General features: G+C 35.4%; 1 protein-coding gene and 1 non-coding gene across 3 annotated transcripts in view; both read right to left on the reverse strand.

Moving 5' to 3' along the window:
* Positions 1–470: 470 nt before the first annotated feature.
* The window catches only part of STRN (striatin), a 133,048-nt gene continuing 108,663 nt past the window's right edge, over positions 471–24,855 (reverse strand). For both annotated transcript variants that reach the window (XM_012475494.2, XM_012475493.2), the window contains 6 exons: positions 18,836–18,957; positions 15,565–15,732; positions 12,698–12,838; positions 8,245–8,352; positions 6,960–7,046; positions 471–6,872 (listed from right to left, as the gene is read on the reverse strand). In XM_012475494.2, the coding sequence (XP_012330917.1) occupies positions 6,703–6,872; positions 6,960–7,046; positions 8,245–8,352; positions 12,698–12,838; positions 15,565–15,732; positions 18,836–18,957 (796 nt within the window). In that variant the 3' untranslated portion in view covers positions 471–6,702. The remainder of the gene's footprint in view (positions 6,873–6,959; positions 7,047–8,244; positions 8,353–12,697; positions 12,839–15,564; positions 15,733–18,835; positions 18,958–24,855) is intronic.
* LOC135269788 (U6 spliceosomal RNA) lies at positions 24,450–24,551 on the reverse strand. The gene has a single exon (XR_010338045.1). It is a non-coding gene; the product is annotated as a U6 spliceosomal RNA (small nuclear RNA).

The raw sequence follows: 24,855 nt of genomic DNA on the forward strand, positions 1-24,855 counted from the left end.
TGTTTGGTAGATTTTGAATTTTTTGAAAATATACAAAATTTACTGAGTTAAAATTTGTGTTTCAGAAAATGGATTCCAATTTTCAGAGCTGCAGATCTGTATGTTAGTGCTTCTTTACAGAACTGGAGTGTTCTGGTCATCCAGAGAAATAACAGGTGAAAGGATGCTCCATGATTATAATGTTTAGATCAAGAGGTATGCTCACCTCCCAGGTGTTCTGGGAATACTTTATAAGCCAGGACAATGCTGGGACCCCACAAAACATCAGTGATCTTGGGAAGCCCAGAGAAGGTCAGAATACTACCTGGCAATCCTAGGCTGACCCCAGGGGGTTCATCAATCCACGAATAATTTTTGGAGTTTTAATGACCTCCTGAGATAGATTACTCCAAAATGACTCCAGCTAATCATGTCTCAGTTCTCACTAAGAAGATAAAAGAGATGTTTCCAACACTACTGAAAAATGTGTGTACATACCAAAGGATATAATATTTATTAGTATACCAGCATACAGAACACCAAACAATGGTGGATAGTTTCAAGGAATTCCATAGTGTATCGTGGATCCAGATTGGAACACAGAGACTGAGTTCTGGGCAGGCCAAAGGCCTTGAAAAATAATGTTGAATTGAAGGGGCAGAGAGAGTGGAAGACTTATGTTTGTCTGTTAAGTAACCAAACAAAGAAAAAATAAAACATTGTATTTACATATGTGTGTGTAAATTTTAAAAGCCATTTAAACTGAACATTTGAAAAACATAAAACCTATTCATTAAACATGTGTCTCTGAAAGTATCACTAATCCAATTCTAGAAAATATTTTAATTTGACTGGCTTTTCAGAGGCCCAAATTCTCTGTAGTGATAAACTTCTCCTCCTTCCTCACAATCAGTAATTAAGACTGGTTCATTAATTTTGGACTCACATATACTTTATCTAATATCCTTTTATATTTCTCTGCACTCCTCTACAACTCCTACCCCCAAATGCCCCAAATCAGACTATGTTAATTTAACTGATTCACTGTAAAGTCACAGCTAGATTCCAAATCTGACAAACATTCCAATTCATGAGACACCTATAGCACATTATCTATATTTGTACACTTTATTTAAAAACAAATAATACACTTAGAGCCACCAAAGATGGATATCTTAATTAGCTTATCCATACCCTGAATTTACAAAAGAAACTTCTGGCACCACAAAAATTAGCATTTGGATTAATTTACATTAATTGATATAACTAAAATTTAAAATACCTAAAGATCAAACAATCTGGCCCAGGGCTCACCAGCTGGAGGACTGGGTGTGGAAAGAAAGGGTTATTTAGGAAACTGAACTGATGATACACCCTGTGGTTAGCGCTAGTCAACTGAACTTGAGAAGACATAAAATAACCAGCAGATTTCAATATTAAATAAAAGAAGTGGTTCCTCCTAAAAACAGGTATTAGATCATATAGTTGGGATGGAAGTAGGGGATACCTCTTCATCTGGGCTGGAAAAAAAAAGAGAGTGGAGAAGGGGAGTTGTACTGTTTTCTCACAAGAGGCAAACTTCAGCCAAACAATGAGGAGATAGCAGGGAGGGAGACGTGGCAAACCAAAGACTTTCTGACTGCTGATAATATCAAATTTAGCAGCTCTCTACAAGTCAATTAATATACCATTCTCTGAGACATTTTCAGAGAGGAGCTAAGTAACACCCACCCAGGGGGGAAAAAAATCATTCTACATTAACAAGGCACTCACTGGTTCACAGCCTGTTAAAAAACCAGGCAGACATTAGCGTTAATCCAAATTAAAATGATTTTGAAAATTTGCATCAGAGAGATGACAAGCATGTGGTCCCGGTTAACTCAAATCTAAAGCTTGGATTAGCAAAGATCCAGAAAATTCTGACCCCCTAAGCACCACTTCAGGAATACTGCTAGAATCAATGAGTGGGATCTAGGGATCTGTTTGGCCTAACATTTGTTTTTTTTTAGAATTAAAAAAACAAAACAAAAACTGATGCAAAGAATCTATTAAATACTTTGTCAACTTGGCATCCCTTACACTGACAAGAAGATCCAGTTGGATGATGATATGGCCAATTACAAGGCAAAAGTAAAAATTATACCAATTATTCAAGAATGACCTGTCCTTTGTTTTCAAACACAGATGCTTTCTGGGCCTTTCTCTAAAATGAACTTTAGGATTTGATACATTTCACAAAAAAATACATATTTTTGTCAGTTACTATTTTGTACAACCTGAATCCCAGTGTCAAACATTTAAAGTACTGCAATTGTATAAATAACTAAACAAGTAACAGTAATGGAGAGGCAATTTCTGAGTAAATAAAATGAATGATTATGTACTTAATAGTCTTGAAATCACTTTCAAAGAATAAAGTAATTTGAATAAAATTATAGTTAGAACTCTTTTTCATGTAAGTTCAATAATAATTTGGCTATTGGTTGAAAACATCACACAGACATATACCAACCAAAGATCTATTATCTCCACTCACTAACCACATTGATGGTTAATTTTAAGCAATTCTTTTAAAGAAAAACAAAGCCTTTCAATCTGATTTGTGACATCTTAATACAACTTAAATGATAAAGCCTGAGAAAAGCACCAACATAGATTTTTTTAATTGCATCCAACCATCATTTCAGATGTCATAAAGATTTGCTTCAGTTAAAATGGCAGCAATGACAAAGAGGTAGATATGAGAGATGCCATTTAAATATGTTAAGACTATTCTTAGGTGGAATTTTTAACTAGTTCAGGTAATTCCTAAAAATAATATTTACTAGTTAAATCTTTATCACACAAGAACTTCATGACATGCTGTTTTGTAAGAGGGAATACATGAAGTATTAAAAAGTGAGCCTTTAAAAAATGACATTTATTTAGCCAACATTAATGAGATCCCATAATTTTGGTGAACCAATAATTTCTCCTTCTACCTGAACTTTACTACAATTAAAGAATACTTATATTTTCTCTACTGAAATTTCTAGGAATTCACATTCAAAATTCTTGGAAAGTATATATGGTACTCAAAAGAGCACAAAGCGCATGAAATGCCCCCTGAAGTCCTAGAAGTTGAGCAGATATATTAAAAATACATTGATGGTCACAAATCAGGACCTTCACAGATTGGTAAACATACACACACACACACACACACACACACACACACACACTCTCTCTCTCTCTCTCTCTCTAACTCTCTCTCCCTCTCTCTCTGCCCCCCACAACCCCTGCCCCAAACTCAGTCTTCATCCTCACTGTAAGGCTGCATTTATATATATATTTTTAAAGGCACCTCTCATTTTCTAGCTATTGCCTTCTTGATATTTGTTTTTGTTAAAAAGCCTGAATGTTCAATGGAAATAGTTCAGAACTGAGAATGAAATCTTTTTCAATTCACATTTGAATAGCCAGGTTTTCTTACATTCAGATTTTAATACACTAGAATGACAGTCTTTAAAACAAGCATGCTAGCCTATAATGAATATAGTATATACAGTAATTTAAACATTTAGAACTATATATTATACTGCAAAAGCAAACAGCACAACACTCATCATACTCATCATCTGCTGTGTATACTACCTCCAAAAATGAAAATACAGAACAGTAAAATGCACCTATGGTTTTATATATATATATATAGTTTATATATTATATATATTCTTACAATATATATAATATATATTTATAAAATATACATACATTTTAGACATTTTCAAATAAATCTTCATCATTATTTCCAAAAGAAATTTATAGCAAGAATACTGAAGGAATGAAAGTCAGATTAAAAAAAAAATTTCTCACAAAGTTCATCATCACTGATGCAGCTCAATCTCCTCCCTTTTGGTCATAACTAAAATGATTATAAAAGCTAAATATTTTGCATAACTAAGTATCTGTTTAATGGCAAAAGTTGCTAAACTTGTTCATTAGAAAAATACTGAAGGTCATTATATCACTTATGTTAAATATCCGTCTATGGTTTGAGTAGCAAATGAGCTCTATATGACAGTTGAGTTTTGAGAAGGGTGCTGCAAGCTCCCAGAGATGTATCCATAGCATATGAAAATAAGGCAGGGATTCACATCTCCTGCTGATTTTCATACTATTCCAATACATTTCATCCGAAATATTTACAAATGAAGCTCTACGAAAGCATTTCAATGGCTGTGTAAATATTGAATTTGTTCATTCTGTGAAGTTTCATTGAATGTTCAACAGGCTAGGGGAAAAGTCAGACACATGTATATGCTACTCTGGATGGAAGATAGCTTTGGCTCATTTCTAGGCTGAGATCATGCAATGCTGGTAGAGAAGACTCTCCATAGTCTCCAATGGCACTGCACTGGCTTTCTAAGGAACTTTCAACAGTTCCATTTGCACTACAGTCTATGTATCTCATGGTTATTTTCCACTTACTAACAAAAAAATTACAACCATGAAGCATAAAACGAACAGAAGAATGTCTTGATTTTCAGAATTTCAGTGACATTAGTAAAGCAGATACTGAAGATCCTGGAACGTAATTAAAACAATAACTGGTAGAACAATAGTTTTGTGGTAATCCATCATAAATACACTAAGTAATGGCACCTTCCTTCCTTCCTGGAAGGAATTTTGCAGTATCCTTCTACAAACGTTAGGTTAGAAACATTCTTTCTTCACTGTGAAGAACCAAAAGAAATTTACTGAACACAATATGGAATTCTGTATCTGCAAGGAAATATAAGCATTCACCTGATAGCTCATGTTTAGGTCAATTCATTTAATTACATAAAGGAGTCTCTTAAGCCTGCTTGTAACCAAAATACAAAGATGAAATGAAAAGGTAGCTGTGTTAAAATACTACAGCATATCTGTATGAAAATCAGGCAAATTTAGCACATGTCTTTAAAGAAAATTTGCCTGTATAATGCAGAATTCTAGGGGCAAACAAGCAGAAATTTTATAGAAATATTGTCAATCATTAGCCACATCACCACTAGAATACTTTTTCAAGGAGATGTACATATCATGAGAAGTGTCACTGTTATGATGATGGAAAACGTGGGGAATGGAATATGTAGAAATTGTTTTAATTGGTTAAAATATTTATATATTTAATATTTTTTTAAATCTAAGAGCTTATTTATAGTTTTTTGGTGGCAAGTTGGACGTTAATAATTTATTTCTAATTTCTAGAATAGTCTCTGTCATTTGGGACAAAGAAGAAAGAGAATAAAGAGAGGTATAACAGCTACAGAAATAAGGTCTGTATGACCAGGGACTAGGTCTAGATAGTGGTGTCCTAGGAATCCCAAAAGCTGACCACATGTAGGTGAGTCACAGGTAAGTTAGGTTGGGAAAGCCTGGCCTTTTAAGATATGGATTTCCCAAGAAACAATACTGATTCACTGCCTATTGAAACATGTACATCTCAATTAAACAATGGGGGAGGAATAGGGAGAGAGAAAGACAGAACTTTTTAGTCAATATTTGGCAATGAATTCTTTCATTCAGATTTCCAGGAGATTATTCTTAGAGAGATTAATAGAGGACTTCTCGGATACAAAACATTTGCTTTTATTAGTACTTCTGCAAAAGCAGCTGCATGAAGTTAATCATATTCTTTGGACTCTTAATAATTATGAACTATTCTTGGTAGATGTCAGATAACTTGAATGTGACAGACAAGAAAGAGCACAGATCATCTGAAGCATCATTAGATGGGTGTTGATAAACGAGTATTAGCAAATAACTTCCATCTTTTCAGTCACTGAAAAGTAAGATTTCATTGGTATGAAATAACCACTCTGGTACTAGAAATGTCACATGAATAAAGTGAATTTTAAAATAGAAATTTCTATAGAGATATGCCCTGTTTACCCTTAAAAATAAACAGAATTTCAAACCTGAATAAGTTAAATCCTTTAGTAAAAGCAGAGTCCATCAACTATTCTTCACAATGGTGAGTGCTTCATAGCTAAACTTTAGAATGATACCAAATCTATTTTCAAAACTGTAATCAATATAGAAATCTGCTTGCAAACTAAGTATTTGTTTAGCATTTCTGAATAGTAATATATTTAATGTATTATTGCATTTTTCTCCCCCTAACAGGTAAAATGCTTTACCAGGTGCTTTATGTGAACAGCTGAAAGGAGAGCCAAATTAAAAACTCAGTTTAACACTGCCTGGTCATTATACACAAAAGGGTTAGTATGGCAGATATGATAGGAAGATTACTATTTTGACTACTTAATGTGTTTAACAGGATTTCTCAAAAGAGAACTTGGTCTAAGTTTCCCACTTTTCTTTTGTTTAGTCTCAGCTATCAAGCCTCTTAATTATCCATTGCAGCATGCCCTACTTACTCAATAGGGACAAGCTAAACTTTTATTCGCTCAGGCCTGCCTAGCGAATTAGAACAACCTCAGAAATAAAGGCGCCTATTGGGAGAAATTTGAAACAGACCTCTGGCTCACAGATTCAGCTGAGCTTGCAGCAACCTGAACAAACCTTAGTTTTAGAAAACAGTATATGAATTGCAAAACTATACTTCAACAAATGTTCTCTGTGCTCCTTCAGCAGAACAAAAGGGCAGGATGAGTTGATTCTTGCCCTCATCTTCTGTATCTCCTTTGTGCAGTTGATTACTTATAAACAGCTAGAAGGTGAAGATGATGCATTGCATCATACAAAGACTTTAGCCAGTGCGTCAGCTCCAGCACTGGCTATATAGCATTTGGATGGGTGGAAAGCTACGTCATGAATCGATTCTTCAAACTTCTTTCGATGAGCTGTGAATTCTTGGATACACGTCTTACTTTCTAGATTCCATAAACGTATTGAACAGTCATGACCTATACCAAAAAAAAAATTGAAAGGAAAAATTACATTAACATGAAAATGATAAGGACAAATAAATAATCCATACTTGAGGTACTTACTGCCAGACATCAAGTAAAGGCCATTAGGATCAACTGCTAAACTTGTAACAGCTTCTAGGTGGGCTACCATCGAGTGGATCAGTTTGCCTTTGGAAAAAGAGATTGTTACTCCTTATTAATGCCAATGCCTTTCCTCATCTTCAGTATGTGCCAGCTACTATGTCATGCTGGTTTCTCCAGTCATCCCTCTCTGTGTGCTTACTGTATTAATGGCTTTTCCATTGACTAAAACAACATGTTTACCTCTTGCCTCTAGTCATGGCAGTGATACAAAAAACAAAAAAGCTCAAATTTTAGATTATACTTTTGTCTTTTAAGCCACAATATGGAAGTCAGTAATTTCTAAACACACCCCTTAAGCCACATTTGTTAATTAGAACTTAGACATTATTAATCACCTACTTTGCATCCTTTAGCTACTGGCAAATTGAGTTGTGGAAATACAGAATTCAAATTCACAGAGAGAAAACAATGAGGCAAAGAAAGAGGGCAGAAAGAAAACATGGCCACAATTTTGGTGGATACAACATATAGAAAAGAATTTAAAATATTAAATGACTCATCACTGGCAGCTAAACAAAGTCAGCAAAAGTCAGCAAATTAACAAGTCAGATACTTAGGTAAATATGGCAGCTAATATAGGGTGCTTTCCTCCAGCATAGCTCTTCATAGATTTCCTTTATACTGGTGAAATGTAATAAAATAAAACTTGGGCAAGCCTCCATGCACAATTCAAATCAATAAGGACCAACTAGTCAGTTTTACAACACAGATAAGATTAGTCCATAGAAAATGAATAAAATGACCTGGAGGTTTTCCATCTGCAACACTAAAAAAGGCTATCTGGTAACTTAACAACTGGATATTGAATAAGGCTATTCAATAATTGAACATTTTAAACAAAATATAATAATCATATGCCTCTACTTCCAATGTTTCTACTTTTCCCCAATATATAATACTACAACAGATCATAGCAACAGATCATTTTTATTGGTATTTGAGAAAATTTTTCCTGGTGTCCATAGTGATAAACTTGGCTCTAAGGCCTAAATATAGCATTTGCTCACTATTAAATAAACCAAAATGATTCTGTATTGTATAATAAAGACCAGTCTTAGTAGATTTGGATGGAATGAAGAGAAACAGAGCCAGGAGAGTATTTGTGTTTCAGCGCCTATTCCCTGACTATGAAACAACCAACAGACACCAAAATTAGCCTACTTGTGGTAGGAATGTTTTTTCTTTTTGCTTTAATAAAAACCACTTCTTAATAAATTCTTACCTGTATTGTTATCATAGAATTTGATGTGCCTGTCTTCATGAGCAGTGATGCTGATCGGAAGAGTAGGATGACTGATGACTCTATTTATTTGGCAGGAAGAGTTGGCTGCTAAACAGAAAAAATTAAAAAGCAACACAATTTAGTCAAAGATATTTTTCACACAAAGAAGAATTAAATTATTTACCTAAGAGATTGAAAAAGTAGGCTGGACGTGGTGGCTCATGCCTATAATCCTAGCACTTGGGAGGCTGAGGTGGGTGGATTATGAGGTCAGGAGATGGAAACCATCCTGGCCAACATGGTGAAACTTTATATCTACTAAAAATACAAAAATTAGCTGGGTGTGGTGGCACATGCCTGTAGTCCCAGCTCCTCAGGAGGCTGAGGCAGCAGAATCACTTGAACCCAGGAGACAGAGGCTGTAGTGAGCTGAGATCATGCCACTGCATTCCAGCCTGGGTGACAGAGCGAGACTCCATCTCATAAAAAAAAAAAAGGTAAATAATGTGACTTTTATTTGTCTTTAGTTCATTTATTCTGTGATTGTTTTCAAAATTTCAATGTTAGGAAAGAGAACTGCCTGAACTATACTATACTGATAAATCTGGAAGTATTTCTAAATTACAATTTCCTGCTATATGTGGGTGCCATCTAAGGCTTAGTCTATAGCCACTAACATTGTTCATTCTACAATGTTCTGTGAGATTTTGCTACTTTTAATATAAAGTTCCACCATCACTTACATGGAGATAATTCTCAAATTTAAATCTCAGCTCTTTTTGCATACCAAGTTCTGTATCACATTGTTATTATCTAAAGATAAATATGACAAAGAGAGCTTCTTAATCCTTAAGTCCCCTTTTCACTCTTCCTCATCATAATAGAAATGGTCATCATTTGACGATGGAGTCTCGCTCTGTTGCCATGCTGGGGTGCAGTGGTGCAATCTGAGTTCACTGCAACCTCTGTCTCCTGGGTTCAAGCAATTCTGCCTCAGTCTCCAGAGTAGCTGGGACTACAGGCGCATGTCACCACACCCAGCTAATTTTTGTATTTTCAGTAGAGAAGGGGTTTCACCATGTTGCCCAGGATGGTCTCGATCTCCTGACCTCGTGATCTGCTTGCCCCAGCCTCCCAAAGTGCTGGGATTATAGGCAAGCCACCATGCCTGGCCCAGGTTTTGGAATCCTAAAAGTCAGCATCCTAACTGTATTTTTTATGTTATTAGGTTCCAAAGAAACTTCAACTATATCCACAACGAGATAGGCAAGCACATATTATTAACCCCATATTACAGTGAACACATCAAGGTTCAGAAAAAGTTGTGACTCCTCCACAATCAGGTCACAAAATCAGTACCTGTTCTAACTTCTAACTCTCTCCCGACCTGACGGTTCATGCAAATCACACAACTGCCAAAATTGGTTCCTAAATGATCACAAGTTCTTCCTGAAAGGCTTTTATCAAAAAGAAATCAGTAATTTAAAATTTTAGTGATTTCTGTTAAGCTTTTTATAAGAGAAAAGAAAAACTGACATAAAGAAAACACTAATTGAAGGTAAGTCAAAGTTTTAAAAATTAAATTATGGTCCAGGAGAGGAAGGGGTATCCTTGTAAAATATATTACTCGAACAACTGTCAAAATCTGAATACAAATAGTAACTCAGATAATAGTATTGTGTCAATGTTAAGTTTCCTGATTTTGATCATTGTAATGCGCTACATCAGAGAATGTCCTTGTTCTTAGGAATCACATGCTAAAGGATCTAGGGGAGTAGGAGCATGACGTCTCTCATATGGCTCAAAATTAAAAATTATACACATATATAGAGTGAAAAAGCAAATGTGGCAAAATGTTAAAAACTGCTAAATATGGGTGAAGGGTAGCCAGGAGTTCTTATATTATTTTTGTACCTTTTCTGCAAGTTAAAAAGTATTTCAAAATGAAGAGTTTAAAATTTTTTTGACCCCTAGATTATATTCACATAATAGAAAATATAGCTAAAAAATAGTCTAATCTTACTGGATTTTCATGTGGTTTCTAGAAATATGACATCTTAAAAACTGAAGACAGTCTTTCCCCAATGCGAGTGGCAAGTAAATTACCTAGCCTGTTATTTAAATATAAAACAAGGTTGGGTGCAGTGGCTCATGCTTGTAATCCCAGCACTTTGGGAGGCTGAGGTGGGCAGATCACTTGTGGTCAGGAGTTTGAGACCAGCCTGGCCAACATGGTGAAACTCTGTCTCTACGAAAAATACAAAAATGGGACAGACATGGTGGCACACACCTGTGATCCCAGTTACTCTGGAGGCTGAGGCAGGAGAATCACTGGAACCCAGGAGATGGAGGTTGCAGTAAGCTGAGATTGTGCCATTGCACTCCAGCCTGGGCAACAGAGTGAGACTCCATCTCAAAAGAATAAACATAAAACAAAAAACTCACTTGACCATGTGGAATAAGTTCTTGGTCAGTTATATCTAATTTAGACAATCCTAAACAAAGAGATGCTTATTTACAAAATTCAGACTATGCGTTATTTCCTCCACAGATAATACTCCATTGAGCAATACCCTCTGTAAAACCCAGCAAGAGAAAAACAGTAACAACAACAAAAAAGAAATACTTAAAGTATCCCATATATTCTGAGAGAGATATTTTGGAGAATAGCCTCAATTACTTTGAGAGCTAGAAAAAAGATTGAAATCAAATCATGGAAGCAGGCAAAAGAAAGTTCTTATTTGGTAATACTTTTAAAGAAGCTTCTCCACTTGATGACAAATCAGAGAAGCAGGCAGAATGCAAAGAACACTACTCATACCTGGCTTGTGACATATCTGCTTCAACCACCTTTGACTTTACCACAGTCATTGACTTTACCACAGCCACTGACGTCACTGAGAAGAAGGGTAATTCCTATTCTAACAAACATCCTTCATCACTTTAAACTCTATATAATACACTTTCACCTTGAGGCTTGTTTGATCCTTTCATTAAAAAAAAAAAAAATGCTAAATTCCACAACAACACAACACAATCAAATACAAATAGCAAGGGGTAGTTCACAGTAAAACATAATAAAAGACTAATTTAAGTTTGCTTTATACAACCTTAAAAGTAAAAAATGTTAATTTAGAAAATGTTGGGACATATTACAACTCAAAATAATTATCATTTATTCCAGTAATGTTGCCTTTGTTGAAAACGTTCTTGGAAGTCTTCTCAAAATGTTTCCAGTATCAGGTAAAAAGTCCTATTAATTTAGGGTCACATCTCTTGGGGGAAAATGTAGACTCGCCTAGTTCTCTTTATCCATTTTATCCACCAGATTTGACATCTTATTAACCTGCAGTCATTAAAAAGCCCTATTTCCACTCAGGATGTTTAAGAATTGGTCATATAATCTCTGAAGGTAATTACAAAAATGTTCTCATCATTTTTAATTTCATATTAGTTTTTTATTTTACTACTATAGCTTTGGGTCATATATTTAAATGTGATTTTAAATTTATTGAGAGTCTAAAACCTGTGTTTCTTGGTGAAAAAATTCTCCTTTACAATTCTATCATCTCAGTTTTTATTTTCCTGTCTCTCTCATTTATCTCCAAGTAGCTCAAAGTTCTATTCATGCTTACTTCCCCAAACAAGTCTCAGCATATCAGAAGAAAACAAACAACAGATCAAGAAGGGAAAATGATGAAAACCACAATGGAATGAAGAAACTTTTGAGAGAAGAGACAGAGAATGAGAACAACATAAGATATGTACACATATGCATGTACATTCACATATACATGCATACACATACAACATGTAACCACTTTCAAAGCTAGTTCTCAGATTAAAACAATGCTATATGTAAGTGATATTCTTCTCAACTGCAATCTAAACTGTGATTGCCTGGATTATGGCTAATGACAAAAAGCGATTGTTAAGAAAGTCAAAAACCAAAAATCAGACTGTAATATCTTCTTCATAACCTGAAAAAGCATTTATTTCCTGACTTCCTGCATCCAATAGGAAGCTTCAGATTTGGAATTCTGATTGCCACAATATGATCTGTATTGAGCTGTACCAAATCATGCTATTAATATAAAACTGTTGATTTAAAATATGAAATTATGAGAAATGAAAAATAGATTTCATTTTCTATTCAGAATAAATATGGCTTTCTTCAAATAGAATTGAAAATCAATCATTTAGTATAAAATAAAACTTGACCCATCTTTGGAATAGCTCAAATGCTATTTCAAACAGTATAGTTATAAATGTACATAAACTTAACCCAAATTCTTAAAATGTAAGTAAGTACATCCTTCTAAGTAACTGTTTTCTGAGATTTAGGAGACAGAAAGCTTTATAGTGACAAACATTTTTCACAGCTGACTCTAGTAGTTATAATTTTGATTAGGTTAAAAAAAAAACGCAGACTATTTAAAATTGGTATGCATACTTGTATCTACATTGGATTCTAAAGTTAGAATGCGTTGTTGTGTTTCCATGTTAAAGATGCTTGTATATCCCTTGCTGAATGATGCTACCATATGGCTCGGGTCACTGCTCACTAGATCCACAGAGGCAGGGATTCCCAATTCTAAAAGAGAACATATTGAAATAGAATGGCAATTAAACCATCTACTTGACAATGTGCTTAAAATATAGTAAAACAAATAACGGCATGGTTTCCTTAAGAAGTAAACAAGGCTTACCATAAGAATAAGAATTAGCTCATAACTATTCATTGGAGATTATTTCTTTGTAACTTTTAGCCCCAGTCTATTTATTACCCTTACCTGCTCAGCAGATCTTCTACCTGTTACTCAGCTGATACATTCATGGAATGCAAGCCTTTATTCAGAAAGCAAATGGAAAACATGTATGAATTACAAATTTTGCTGCTTCCATCCAACCTGGAGCTTAGAGTGGCATAGTGGGAATTTTTCATTAAAAAAAAAAAACCCATCTCTTATCAGGAATGTTAGCTCATCAAAAACAGAGAAATTAAAAGTAAAATTTAAAATTATTACTTAGAGTTATACAAATATCATATGAAGACAACTCATCAAAGCCTGGAGAGAAGTTATAACAACTCAAAAATAAGGAAGGTATTTTTATTTACCATCTAGAATACATTAAAACTTAGAGCTTATTTATAAACATATAAAATAGAAGGAAATGTATAAAGTGAATATAATAATCTGAATTTTTTCATTTGGCTCAAAATCTAACTACAGCAAGCTAACAGTTCAAAAATGTGTGTACTGCAGAAGAAGATATACATAACCAACAAGCAAACAAAAGAAATGCTCAACATAATTAGCCATCAAAGAAATGCAAATAAACCAAGATGAAATACTACTACACATCCACCAAAATGGCTAAAGTTAAATAGACTGACAATACCGAATGTCCGTAAGAGTGTAGAGCAACTGGAACTCTCATACACTGCTGTCAATGGTGTAAAGTGATATAACCACAAAATTTTTTGAAAAATATTTAGTGATTTCACATAAAGTGAAATAAGCATCCACCTGAAAGTCCAGCAATTCTAAGTCTCTACACACCTATAATGAAAATATATGAACGTTCATAGTAGCTTTGTTCAAAATAGCAAAAAACTAGAAACAACCCAAATATCCATCAAGATGTAAATGAACAGACAAATTATGGCTTAATGAAATACTATCAAATAAAAAAAAGAAATATTTGATATAACACAAATGAATTTCAGAAACATTATAGAGTAAAAGCACAAAGAACACATACTGTATTATTCCATTTACATTAAGTTTGAGTAGATAAAACTAATCTATGATGAAAGAAATCACAACAGTGGGTACCTCTGGTTGGGAATAAGGAGAGAGCGTTGAGTTGGAAAGACAGGAAGGAACTTTGGGGAGATAAAGGAAACGTTCTGTCTTTCATATGGTTTGGATCTGTGTCCCCACTCAAGTCTCATGTCAAACTGTAATCCCCAATGTGGGAGACAGGGCCTGTTGGGAGATGACTGGATCATGGGGTGGATTTTCCCCTTTGGTGCTGTTCTTATGATAGAGTTCTCATGAGATCTGGTTGTTTAAAAGTATATGGTACCTCCCACCCTCTTCTTCTTCCTGCTCTGGCTATGTAAGACATACTTCCTGTCCCTTTGCCTTCCACTATGATTGCACATTGCCTGAGGCCTTCCCAGAAGCCAAACAGAAGCTTCTATGCTTCCTATACAGAACCGTGAGCCAATTAAACCTTTTTTTCAAACAAATTACCCAGTCTCAGGTATTTATAGTAGTACGAAAATGGGAAAATACAGTCTTTCTTTTTTTTTTTTTTAAGAAAATGTAGAGACAGGGCCTCACTATGTTGCCCAGCTGGTCTCAGACTCCTGGGCTCTAGTGATCCTCCCACCTCAGCCTCCCAAAGTGCTAGGATTACAGGTGTGAGCCACCACATCCAGACTCTACATCTTGATGTATGATTTACAAGGGTGTACTTATCAGACTCACTGACATGTATCCTTAATATCTGTTTTTCACTATAAATTATATGTAAATTTTAATGTTTTTTTTTTTTTTTTGAGATGGAGTTTCGCTCATTCACCCAGGCTAGATGACTGGATGAAGTGGCGCAATCTTAGCTCACTGCAACCTCTGCTGCCCAGGTTCAAACAATTCTCCTGCCTCAGCCTCCTGACTAGCTGAGATTACATGCGCCTGCCACCATGCCTAGCTCTATTTTCATATTTTTGGTAGAGACGGGTGGGGGAGTTTCACCATGCTGGCCAAGATGATCTTGAACTCCTGACCTCAGGTGATCCACTCGCCTCAGCCTCCCAAAGTGCTAGGATTAAGGCATGAGCCACTGCACCCGGCCCTAAAAATTTAAAATCTGTGTGTTCTTCTTTCACCAAAAACTATGCTTTTAAAAATTACAGGCCAGGAGCAGTGGCTTAGGCCTGTAATCCCACCACTTTGGGAAAGTCAAGGCAGGTGGATCACTTGAGGTCAGGAGTTCAAGACCAGCCTGGCCAACATAGCAAAACCCTGTCTCTATTTAAAAAAATACAAGAATTATACCCCAGAACCTACAGTACAATAAAAAAGAAAAAAAAAAAAAAAAAAAAGAATTAGCCAGGTGTGGTGGTGTGCTCCTGTAATCTCAACTACTCAGGGGGCTGAGCAAGAAATTCAAACAAACATATTTTTCTTGCTTCAAAAACTTTCAAATTATATTTAAAGAGTTCAGAGAATCATTTATTTGCTTGCCGATTTTCAGAGTAAACTGTTTTATAGAGAATTCAGCAAAATAATTTTTTGAAGTATGTACCTTGAGTATCATTAAACACACTCAGTGCTGGAGCAACCTCCGTTGTATTCCATAAACGCAGAGTGCCATCTGCTGAACAGGACAACAAACGCTGATGTGCTGCACTATAAGCCAAACCCCAGACTGCATCTGTGTGGCCTAGCAGAGGGCCTCGTAAAACAGAAGGATCTATACAAAACAGCAAAAATGCAAAATCAGGAGAGAAAAAAAACCCCAAAGATAATTAGATTTCAGAGAAAGTAAAACATATAAACAACAGCACCTGATAACAGTATGAAATATGACTCTTGGTTTCTATTATTCTTCTGACATGCTACAGTAAACCAAAACAGGCTTGGAAATACACAAATATAAAGTTTAAAATTTTTTAATTAAAATTAAAAAGAACGTATTTTTCTCCTTAAAAAAAAACTGAGTATTTCTTCTCCCTTTCTTTTGTCCTTCCATTTCTTTAAATATTTTTAAAGCATGTTAATACAAATCATTTAAGTTTGATTCATCTTTGGAGAAATCACAACTCATACTCCCTGAGGAAGTGAACAGAGAGGTCCTCTCCCTCTCTGAAGTCCTTCACACTTTGGCTATACTTCCTTCTGTCCACTTATCTTACTATACAATGGATGGCATTTATTCCTGAAAATATGACATAATGGACAGAAAGTGACATTTACAGGAAACCGCAAATTCTCAAACAGCAGTAACTGAGATGTGGTGATATGTATGCAGGGGAAGAGGGAGGGAAGTGGGGGAGGTTAACTGAGCTCAGTCTCATGATAAAAGTCAAATTGGAAATTTTATTAATCTTCACAATGATTCTATGAAGTGGTACTTTCAAGATGGCTCACAAGTGTTAAGTCTGGAAATGTCAATGGTATGTCTTATATCCTCTGTCACAGATTCCATAAAATATTTATTGAAGACACAGTGTATGTCAGGCACTATGCTAAATGATGGAGTCAAATATATGATTAAGACTCAATTCTATCCCAGTCCTCAACAGACAATGATGAAAGTACAGTAATAGTGACAGACATCAGTAAGCACATAGAGTAACTGGGATGAGTGAAAACTTGGAGAGTGACACCTAGAATTTACAGATGTTAGCCAGTTGAAGAAGAGAGGGAGAGCATGCTTGACAAAGAGGCAGCATCTACAAAATCACATGAAAAAAGAAACAGCATGATATGCAAGGAAATTTATAAGCAATTCAGTGTTACTAGAGTGTGGACTTTTAGTTAGGAAGTAGATGGGATGAGGGCAGCTAGTTTATGGTGTGATTTCTATTACCTATTAAGGAATTTGGAAATTATCCTGAAAGCAACAAGAAACCTGTCTCCAAGAGCAGTAGGATCAAATATATATTTCATAAGGTAATCTTGGCAGTAGTATAGAAGACAGACTGTATAGAAGACAGACTGGACAGAATTAAGACAAAGTCAAGGGGCTGTTTCAGCAAAGAATAACAAAGATCTAAGGCAAGGGGAAGTAGTAAGAGGGCCAAAGCAGAAAAAGTAAATTCAATATTTAGGGAGTCATTACCAAAAAACTAGGTAATTAGTAAGTGGGGACACTGTGACAGAATAGGGAATCAAGAATAATTCTTAGGTTTCTAGTTTGGGTGATTCTTGTAGTGCCACCAACTAAAAAAGAATATACAGGAGAAGAAACACAGAACTTGTTAGGATTTACAGATAATGAAACAGTCATCCTGAAACTCCTGTAGTCAATCTGCAGCCTAAAGAAGAGATTTATGAGTTAACTGTAGGTAAAAGCATAGAAGTAGATTCAGTCTCTCAAGGAATGTTTGTACAGTGCAAAAAGTTAGGTTCTGTCTGGGTCTTGAGAAATGCCGATATTTAAGGCAAGAAAACAAAGGCAGTTATGAAGGACAGGGAATAGAAATTATCACAAAGTGTCAAAAAGCCAATACATTTCAAAAGATTTCAAAAAAGATGGAGTTGTTAATCTCAGATATAGCCAATACATCCAGTAAAATAAGGACTGTAAAATATTCTTGGATCAGGCAATTAGTTACCAACAATCTTGTTTTATGCAAGTGTTATAGCCAGAAGCCAGAATGCAGAAGGATAAAGGAGAGAAGACATGAACTTAGTAACTGGTAATTATGTTTTCTAGACAATACCATCAAAGAAACAGATGATGAGGAAAAGAGAGGGCCTAAACAGAAGCCAGGCAGGGAAATAGGGTCAAGAAAAGGCTTCTCCTTGTCCAGAACGGGAGCTATTCAAATTCTTTTATTTGCTGAGGGCATGGAAAGGGAGCAAAGAGGGTAAGGCTTAATTAAGATTCAAGACAATGAGAGAGCAAGAGCAAGAGATTAGAATGCAGTCACAAAGAGATAGAGAGAGATTCAAGTACAGTCCCAAAATAAACTGAGTACAATGGGAAGGACTTGCCTAAGACAGAATGAGGGACAGTTGATCCTCTGGCAGAGAGGTAAAGGAAGTAAGGAAAGGCATGGAACAAATAACTTATAAGAGAATTGGGGGAGAGTGGGGTTAACTTTCACAAAATATTAATGCTTATTAAATAAATGCTGGGAAAAATTTTTGTTTATTGAATTTCTTATCCTTACCCAGGTTTGGTGGCAAAAAATATAATCTAAAATGATGATGAAATTAAAATGTTTTTATGACAGATATACTTCAAACTAGTCTAGAACTTAAGAGAAAACCAAAATAGCCAATTCCTAAATAGTTTTTACAAGTGAATTTATGGCATTATCTATTGATAGATTATAATATGTATTTATGATTTATGATACTGTTCCCAAAACTAAAGGGCACTTCTTAACTTTTGAGGCCTTTTACATAATTTGGTGTCATGGATTATAAAAATTATTAGCTTCTACAGCAACTGACCAAGGAATGGCACCAACATTCATTTTTCTTAAAAGCTGTTGGACAAGAATAGTGATGAAATATTATTACAGATTAGTAAATAATGGTATCAAGAACCCTACAAATGCCTAAAATAAGAAAACAACTGTCAATCAAGCCTGGATTTAAAATCAATAAGACTTTGGAGAAGTGAGAACTGTATTTTCAAGAAGTTTGTTTTTCTCTTTTCTTCTTTTAACATTTATATATCAAGTTAATTCCTAAATATAGAAGTCCTTTTAAACAAAATAAAGACGTGGTTCTCTTCACCTATTTATTTTCAAAAATCTCTTATCTTTTCCTTTTATATTCTATAAAAAAAGTGTTTAAAAAACTCAATTTATTCCTTCGACCTTTGGGGAATCACCTACCGTAAGAATCATAGGGGTCAATGTTGGGATTAGTGGTGTTCCAGCCCTGGATCAGTCCATCAGTACCACCACTGTAACACTGCTCACCATTGCTGCTCATTACCACACAAAGCACTGGACCTCTAGGAGATTAAAAAAAAAGAAATCAATTGCTATTCTCAAAAACCAACCTAATAATATGACTTCTTAAAAATACGAATGTTTACTCAAATGGCTTTCTATTTTTCTGCTTTTTAGAAAAAATGAAAACACAGGTACTATCAAAGCCTGTTCATTCATTTTTCTTCCTCTGGTTTAAGATGTTGGTAAATTATGGTCTGTAGGTCAAATCCAACCACTGGTCTGTTTTTGTACAATCCTCAAGCTAAGAATGGTCTTTACATTTTTAAAGGGTTGTAAAACAAAACAAAAAGAATATGCAACAGAAACGATATGACCAGTAAATCCTAAAATATTTTTAAAAATCTAACAGTTTAAAGTCAGGTATTTATTATGTGACTCTTTACATAAAAAGTATGCCAATCTCTGTGCTAAATCAAGAGAAAAGGCACATTCCTTAAATGGAAACAGAAAAAAATATATATGCAATGTATCATCACACACACAAAAAATTCTCAAAAAACCTTTTAACTTTTAGTTTCAAGGGTACATATGCAGGTTGGTTCTACAGATAAATTATATGCCTTGGCAGTTTGGTGTACATATTATTCCATCACTCAGGAAAAAAACATAGTACCCAATAGGTAGTTTTTCAATCCTCACCCTCTTCCCACCCTCCACAGTCAAGTTGGCCCTAGTGTCTATTGTTCCCTTATTGTGTCCATGTATAATAACTGTTTAGTGTACAGGCAGTGTTTGGTTTTCTGTTCCTGCATCAGTTTGCTTAGGATGATGGCCTTCAGTTCCATAATGTTTCTGCAAAGGACATGATCTCGCTTTTTATGGCTGTATAGTATTCCATGGTATATATGTACCACGGTTTCTTTATCCAGTTTACCACTGATGGGCATTTAGGTTGATTCCATGTCTTTGCTACTATGAATAGTGCTATGATGAACACACATACATGTGTCTTTACAGCAGAATGATTTATATTCCTTTGGGTGTATACCTAATAATGCTGGGTTGACTGGTAGTTCTAACTTCTTTGAGAAATCACCAAACTGCTTTCCACAGTGGCTGAATTTACACTCCTACCAGCAGCATATGAGTGTTCCCTTTTCTCCACAGCCTTGCCAGCATCTGTTATTTTTTGACTTTCTAATAATAGCCATTCTGACTGGTATGACATTGTGGTCTTGATTTGCATTTCTGTAACAATGAGTGATGTTGAGCATTTTTCTGTGTCTGTTGGCCACATCTCTTCTTTTGGAAACTAACTGCTCACATCCTTTGCCCACTTTTTAATGGGGTTGTTTTTTAATTATTGATTTGCATTTCTGTAATAGGTGATGTTGAGCATTATTTTGTTTCTGTTGGCCACATGTATGTCTTATTTAGAAACTATCTGTTCACATCCTTTGCTCACTTTTTAATGAAGTTTGTTTTGTTTGTTAATTTGTTTAGATTACTTATAGATTCTGGATATTAGTCCTTTGTCGGGATCATAGTTTGCAAATATTTTCTCCCATTCTGTGGACTATTTACTCTGCTGATAGTTTCTATTCTATGCAGAAGCTCTTCAGTTAAATTAGGTCCCATTTGTCATTTTTTTGTCATCGTTGCAATTGCTTTTGGTGTCTTCATCATGAAATCTTTGCCAGAGTCTACATCTAGAATGGTATTCCCTATGTTTTCTTCAAGAGTCTTTATAGTTTTAGGTTTTAAATTTAAGTCTACAATCCACCTTGAGTTGATTTTTGTATATGATATAAGGAAGGGTTTCAGTTTCAGTCTTCTGCATGTGGCTACCCATTTACCCCAGCATCATTTATTGAATAAGGAGTCCTTTCCTCATTGCTTTTGTCAACTTTGTTGAAGAATAGATGGTTGCAGGTGTGCAGCTTTATTTCTGGGCTATTTTTGTACCAGTAACATTCTGTTTTGGTTACTATAGCCCTGTAGTATAGTCTGAAGTCAGGAAAGGTGATGCCTCCATCTTTGTTCTTTTTGCTTAGGATTGCCGTGGCTATTCAGGCTCTTTTTTGGTTTCCATATAAATTTTAAACATTTTTTCTAATTCTGTGAAGAATGTCATTGGTAGTTTGATAGGAATGGCACTGAACTTATAAATTGCTTTGGGCAGTATGGCCATTTTAACAATGTTGATTCTTCCTATCCATGAACATGGAATGTTTTTCTATCTCTTTGTGTCATCTCTGATTTCTTTGAGCAGTGTTTTGTAATTCTCGTTGTAGAGATCTTTCACCTCCCTGGTTAGCTGTATTCCTAGGTATTTTATTTTTTTGCAGCTACTGTGAATGAGACTGCATTCCTGATTTGGTACTCAGCTTGGGCACTATTTGTGTATAGAAATGCTACTGATTTTCATATACTGATTTTATATCCAGAAACTTTGCTGAAGGTGTTTATCTGATTTAGGAGCTTTTGGGCAGAGACTATGGCGTTTTCTAGGATAAAATTATACAGTCTGCAAACAGAGATAGTTTGACTGCCTTTGTTCCTATTTGGACGCCTTTTCTTTTTCTTGCCTGACTGCTCTGGCTAGGACTTCCATTAGGAGTGGTTCTCATACCTAGGATATACAGCTAACCAGGGAGGTAAAAGATCTCTACAAGAAGAATTACAAAACATCCTTGTATTGTTCCACGTCTCAAGAGAAATGCTTCCAGATTTTTTCCTGTTCAGTATGATGTTGGCTGTGAGCTTGTCATAGCTGGCTCTTAATATTTTGGGGTACAATCCTTCAATGCCTAGTTTGTGGAGGGTTTTAAAAATGAAGCAATGCTGAATTTTATCGAAAGCCTTTTCTGCATCTATTGAGATAATCAAGTGATTTTGTTTTTAGTTCTGTTCATGTGATGAACCATTGATTTGTGTATGTTGAACTAAGCTTGCAACCCAGGGATAAAGCCTACTTGATTGCAGTGGATTAGCTTTTTGATATGCTGTTGCATTCGGTCTGCTAGTATTTTGTTGAAGATTTTTGCATCTATGTTCATCAAGGATATCGGCCTAAAGTTTTCCTTTTTTGTTGTGTATCTGCCAGGTTTTGATATCAGGATGATGCTGGCCTCATAGAATGAGTTAGGGAGAGGTTACTCCTCCTCAAATTTTTTTTTTTTTTGGGTGGAATTTCACTCTTGTCACCCAGGCTAGAATGCAATGGCGATCTTGGCTCACTCAACCTCTGCCTCCCAGGTTCAAGTGATTCTCCTGCCTCAGCCTCCCGAGTAGCTGGAATTACAGGTACCTGCCACCACGCCTGGCTAATTTTTTTGTATTTTTAGTAGAGATGGGTTTTTACCACGTTGGCCAGGCTGGTGCCAGCTCTTCTTTATGCGCTTGGTAAAATTCAGTTGTGAATCCATCTGGACCTGGGCTTTTACTTCTTAGTAAGTTTTTTATTACTGATTCAATTTCAGAACTCAGTATTGGTGTGTTCACAGTTTGCATTTCTTCCTGGTTCAGTCTTGGGATGTTGTTTTCAGGAATTTATCCTTTTCTTCTACATTTTCTAGTTTGTGTGTGTACACAGAGGTGTTCATAATAGCCTCTGGTTTTTGTTTTTTTTTAATTTCTGTGGGGTTGGTGGTAATATTCCATTTATCATTTCTGTTGTACTTGGATCTTCTCTTTTTTTCTTTATTAGTTTAGCTAGTGGTCTACCTATCTTACTTATTGTTTCAAAAAACCAAATTCTGGTTTTAATGCTCTTTTACATGGTTTTTTTCTGTGTCTCAATTTCATTCAGTTCAACTCTGAGTTTGGTTATTTCTTGTCTTCTGCTAGCTTTGGGGTTGTCTCTTCTCTTGTGTGTGATGTTAAGTTGTTAATTTGAGATCTTTCTAACTTTTTGATGTGGGTGTTTAGCACTATAAACTTCAACACAGCTTTAGCTGCCTCCTAGAGATTTTGGTATGTTGTATCTTTCATTAGTTTCAAATAATTTTTTGATTTCTCCCTTAATTTCATTATTTACTAAGAAGTCATTCAGGAGCAGGTGAACTTCCATGTAACTGTATGGTTTTGAGCAATCTTGGTATTGATTTCAATTATTTATTTATTTCAGACAGAGTATTGCTCTTTTGCTCAGGGTGGAGTGCAGTGGCATGACTTTGGCTTACTGCAAACTCCACCTCCCAGACTCAAGTGATCCTCCCACCTTAGCCCCCTGGGAGTTGAGACTACAGGAGCATACCACCACTCATGGCTGATTTTTGTATTTTTTGTAGAGATGGGGTTCTGCCACACTGCCAGGGTTGGTCTAAAACTTCAGAGCTCATGCAATCCACTCATCTCAGCTTTCCAAAGTGCTGGAATTATAGGCGTGAGCCCCTGCACCCAGCCATTGATTTCTATTTTTATTGTATTTGGTCTGAGAGTGTGGTTGGTATGATTTCAGTTTTTCTAAATTTGCTGAGAACAGGAGTTTAATGGCCAGGAGTGTGGCTGATTTTAAGAGTATGTGCCATGTGCAAATGAGAAGACCATATATTCTGTTATTTTGGGGTCGAGAGTTCTGTAGATATATGTTAGGTCCATTTGGTCAAGCATCAAGTTCAGGTCCTGAATATCTTAGTTTTCTGCCTTGATGATCTAATACATCCAGTGCGTTGTTAAAGTCTCCCACTATTATTGTATGGTTATCTAAATCTCTTTGACGGTCTCTAAGAATTTATGAATCTGGGTGCTCCTGTATTGGGTGCATATATATTTAGGATAGTTAAGTCTTTTGTTGAATTAAATCCTTTACCATCACGTAATGCCCTTCTTTGTCTTTACTGATCTTAGTTGGTTTAAAGCCTGTTTTGTCTAAAGTAGCGAATCCTGCTTTTTTCTGTTTTCCATTTGCTTGATTGATCGTTCTCCATCCCTTTTCTTTGAGTCTATGTGTGTTACTGCATGTGAGATGGGTCTCTGCATGTGAGATGGGTCTCTTAATGACAGTATATAGTTGGGTCTTGCTTCTTTATGCAACTTGCCAACATATGCCTTTTAATTGGGGCATTTAGCCATTTTTACATTCAAGGTTAACACTGATATGTGCGCATTTGATCCTGTCATGTTGTTAGCTGGTTATTACACATACTTAATTGTGTAGTTGCTATAACGTGTCAGTAGTTTATGTAACTAATTGTGTTTTTGTGGGGGCTGGTAATATTTCTTTTGCTTCCACATTTAGAAAAAATATGAAACCCTTTGGCCAGGCGTGGTGGCTCATGCCTGTAATCCCAGCACTTTGGGAAGCCAAGGAGGGCAGATCACTTGAGGTCAGAGTTCAAGCCAGGAGTTTGAGACCAGCCTGGCCAACAGGGTGAGAAACTCTGTCACTATTAGATCATGCCACTGCACTCCAGCCTGGGCAACAGAGTAAGACTTCATCTTAAAAAAAAGAAAAAAAAAGAAAAAGAAAAATATGGAACTCTTATGCACTCCAGCCTGGGCAACAGAGTAAGACTTCATCTTAAAAAAAAGAAAAAAAAAGAAAAAGAAAAATATGGAACTCTTCATGAATCTGTGTCATCCTTGTACTGAGGCCTCGCTAATCTCTGTATCTTTCCAATTTTAGGGTATGTGCTGCCAAAACAGGCACTGGAATATTTTAATCCAGGTTACATAAGGGAAAAAAGTTGGAATTTCTAATATTTAAACCTACTTGCCTCTAGTTTAAAGATATAAATATGAACCTCACTTAAACATCATGTAAATAAAATCTAATTTAAGCACAAATCTCTATTTGGCAGTGATGAACTTAGTTTTAACATTATATTATCTGCCAATTTCTTGTACATTTAAAAAACACTCTTAAATACAAACAATACCTAATAAGTGAAAGAAAATAAAATATCCTAATCATGCTGTTTTACAACAATTTTAGTTTAAAATAAAGAAAAAGC

This window comes from Aotus nancymaae, unplaced genomic scaffold, assembly GCF_030222135.1.
Source record: "Aotus nancymaae isolate 86718 unplaced genomic scaffold, 86718_ANA_hifiasm-v0.15.2.pri h1tg000057l, whole genome shotgun sequence".
In the NCBI taxonomy this organism is placed as follows: Eukaryota; Metazoa; Chordata; class Mammalia; order Primates; family Aotidae; genus Aotus; species Aotus nancymaae.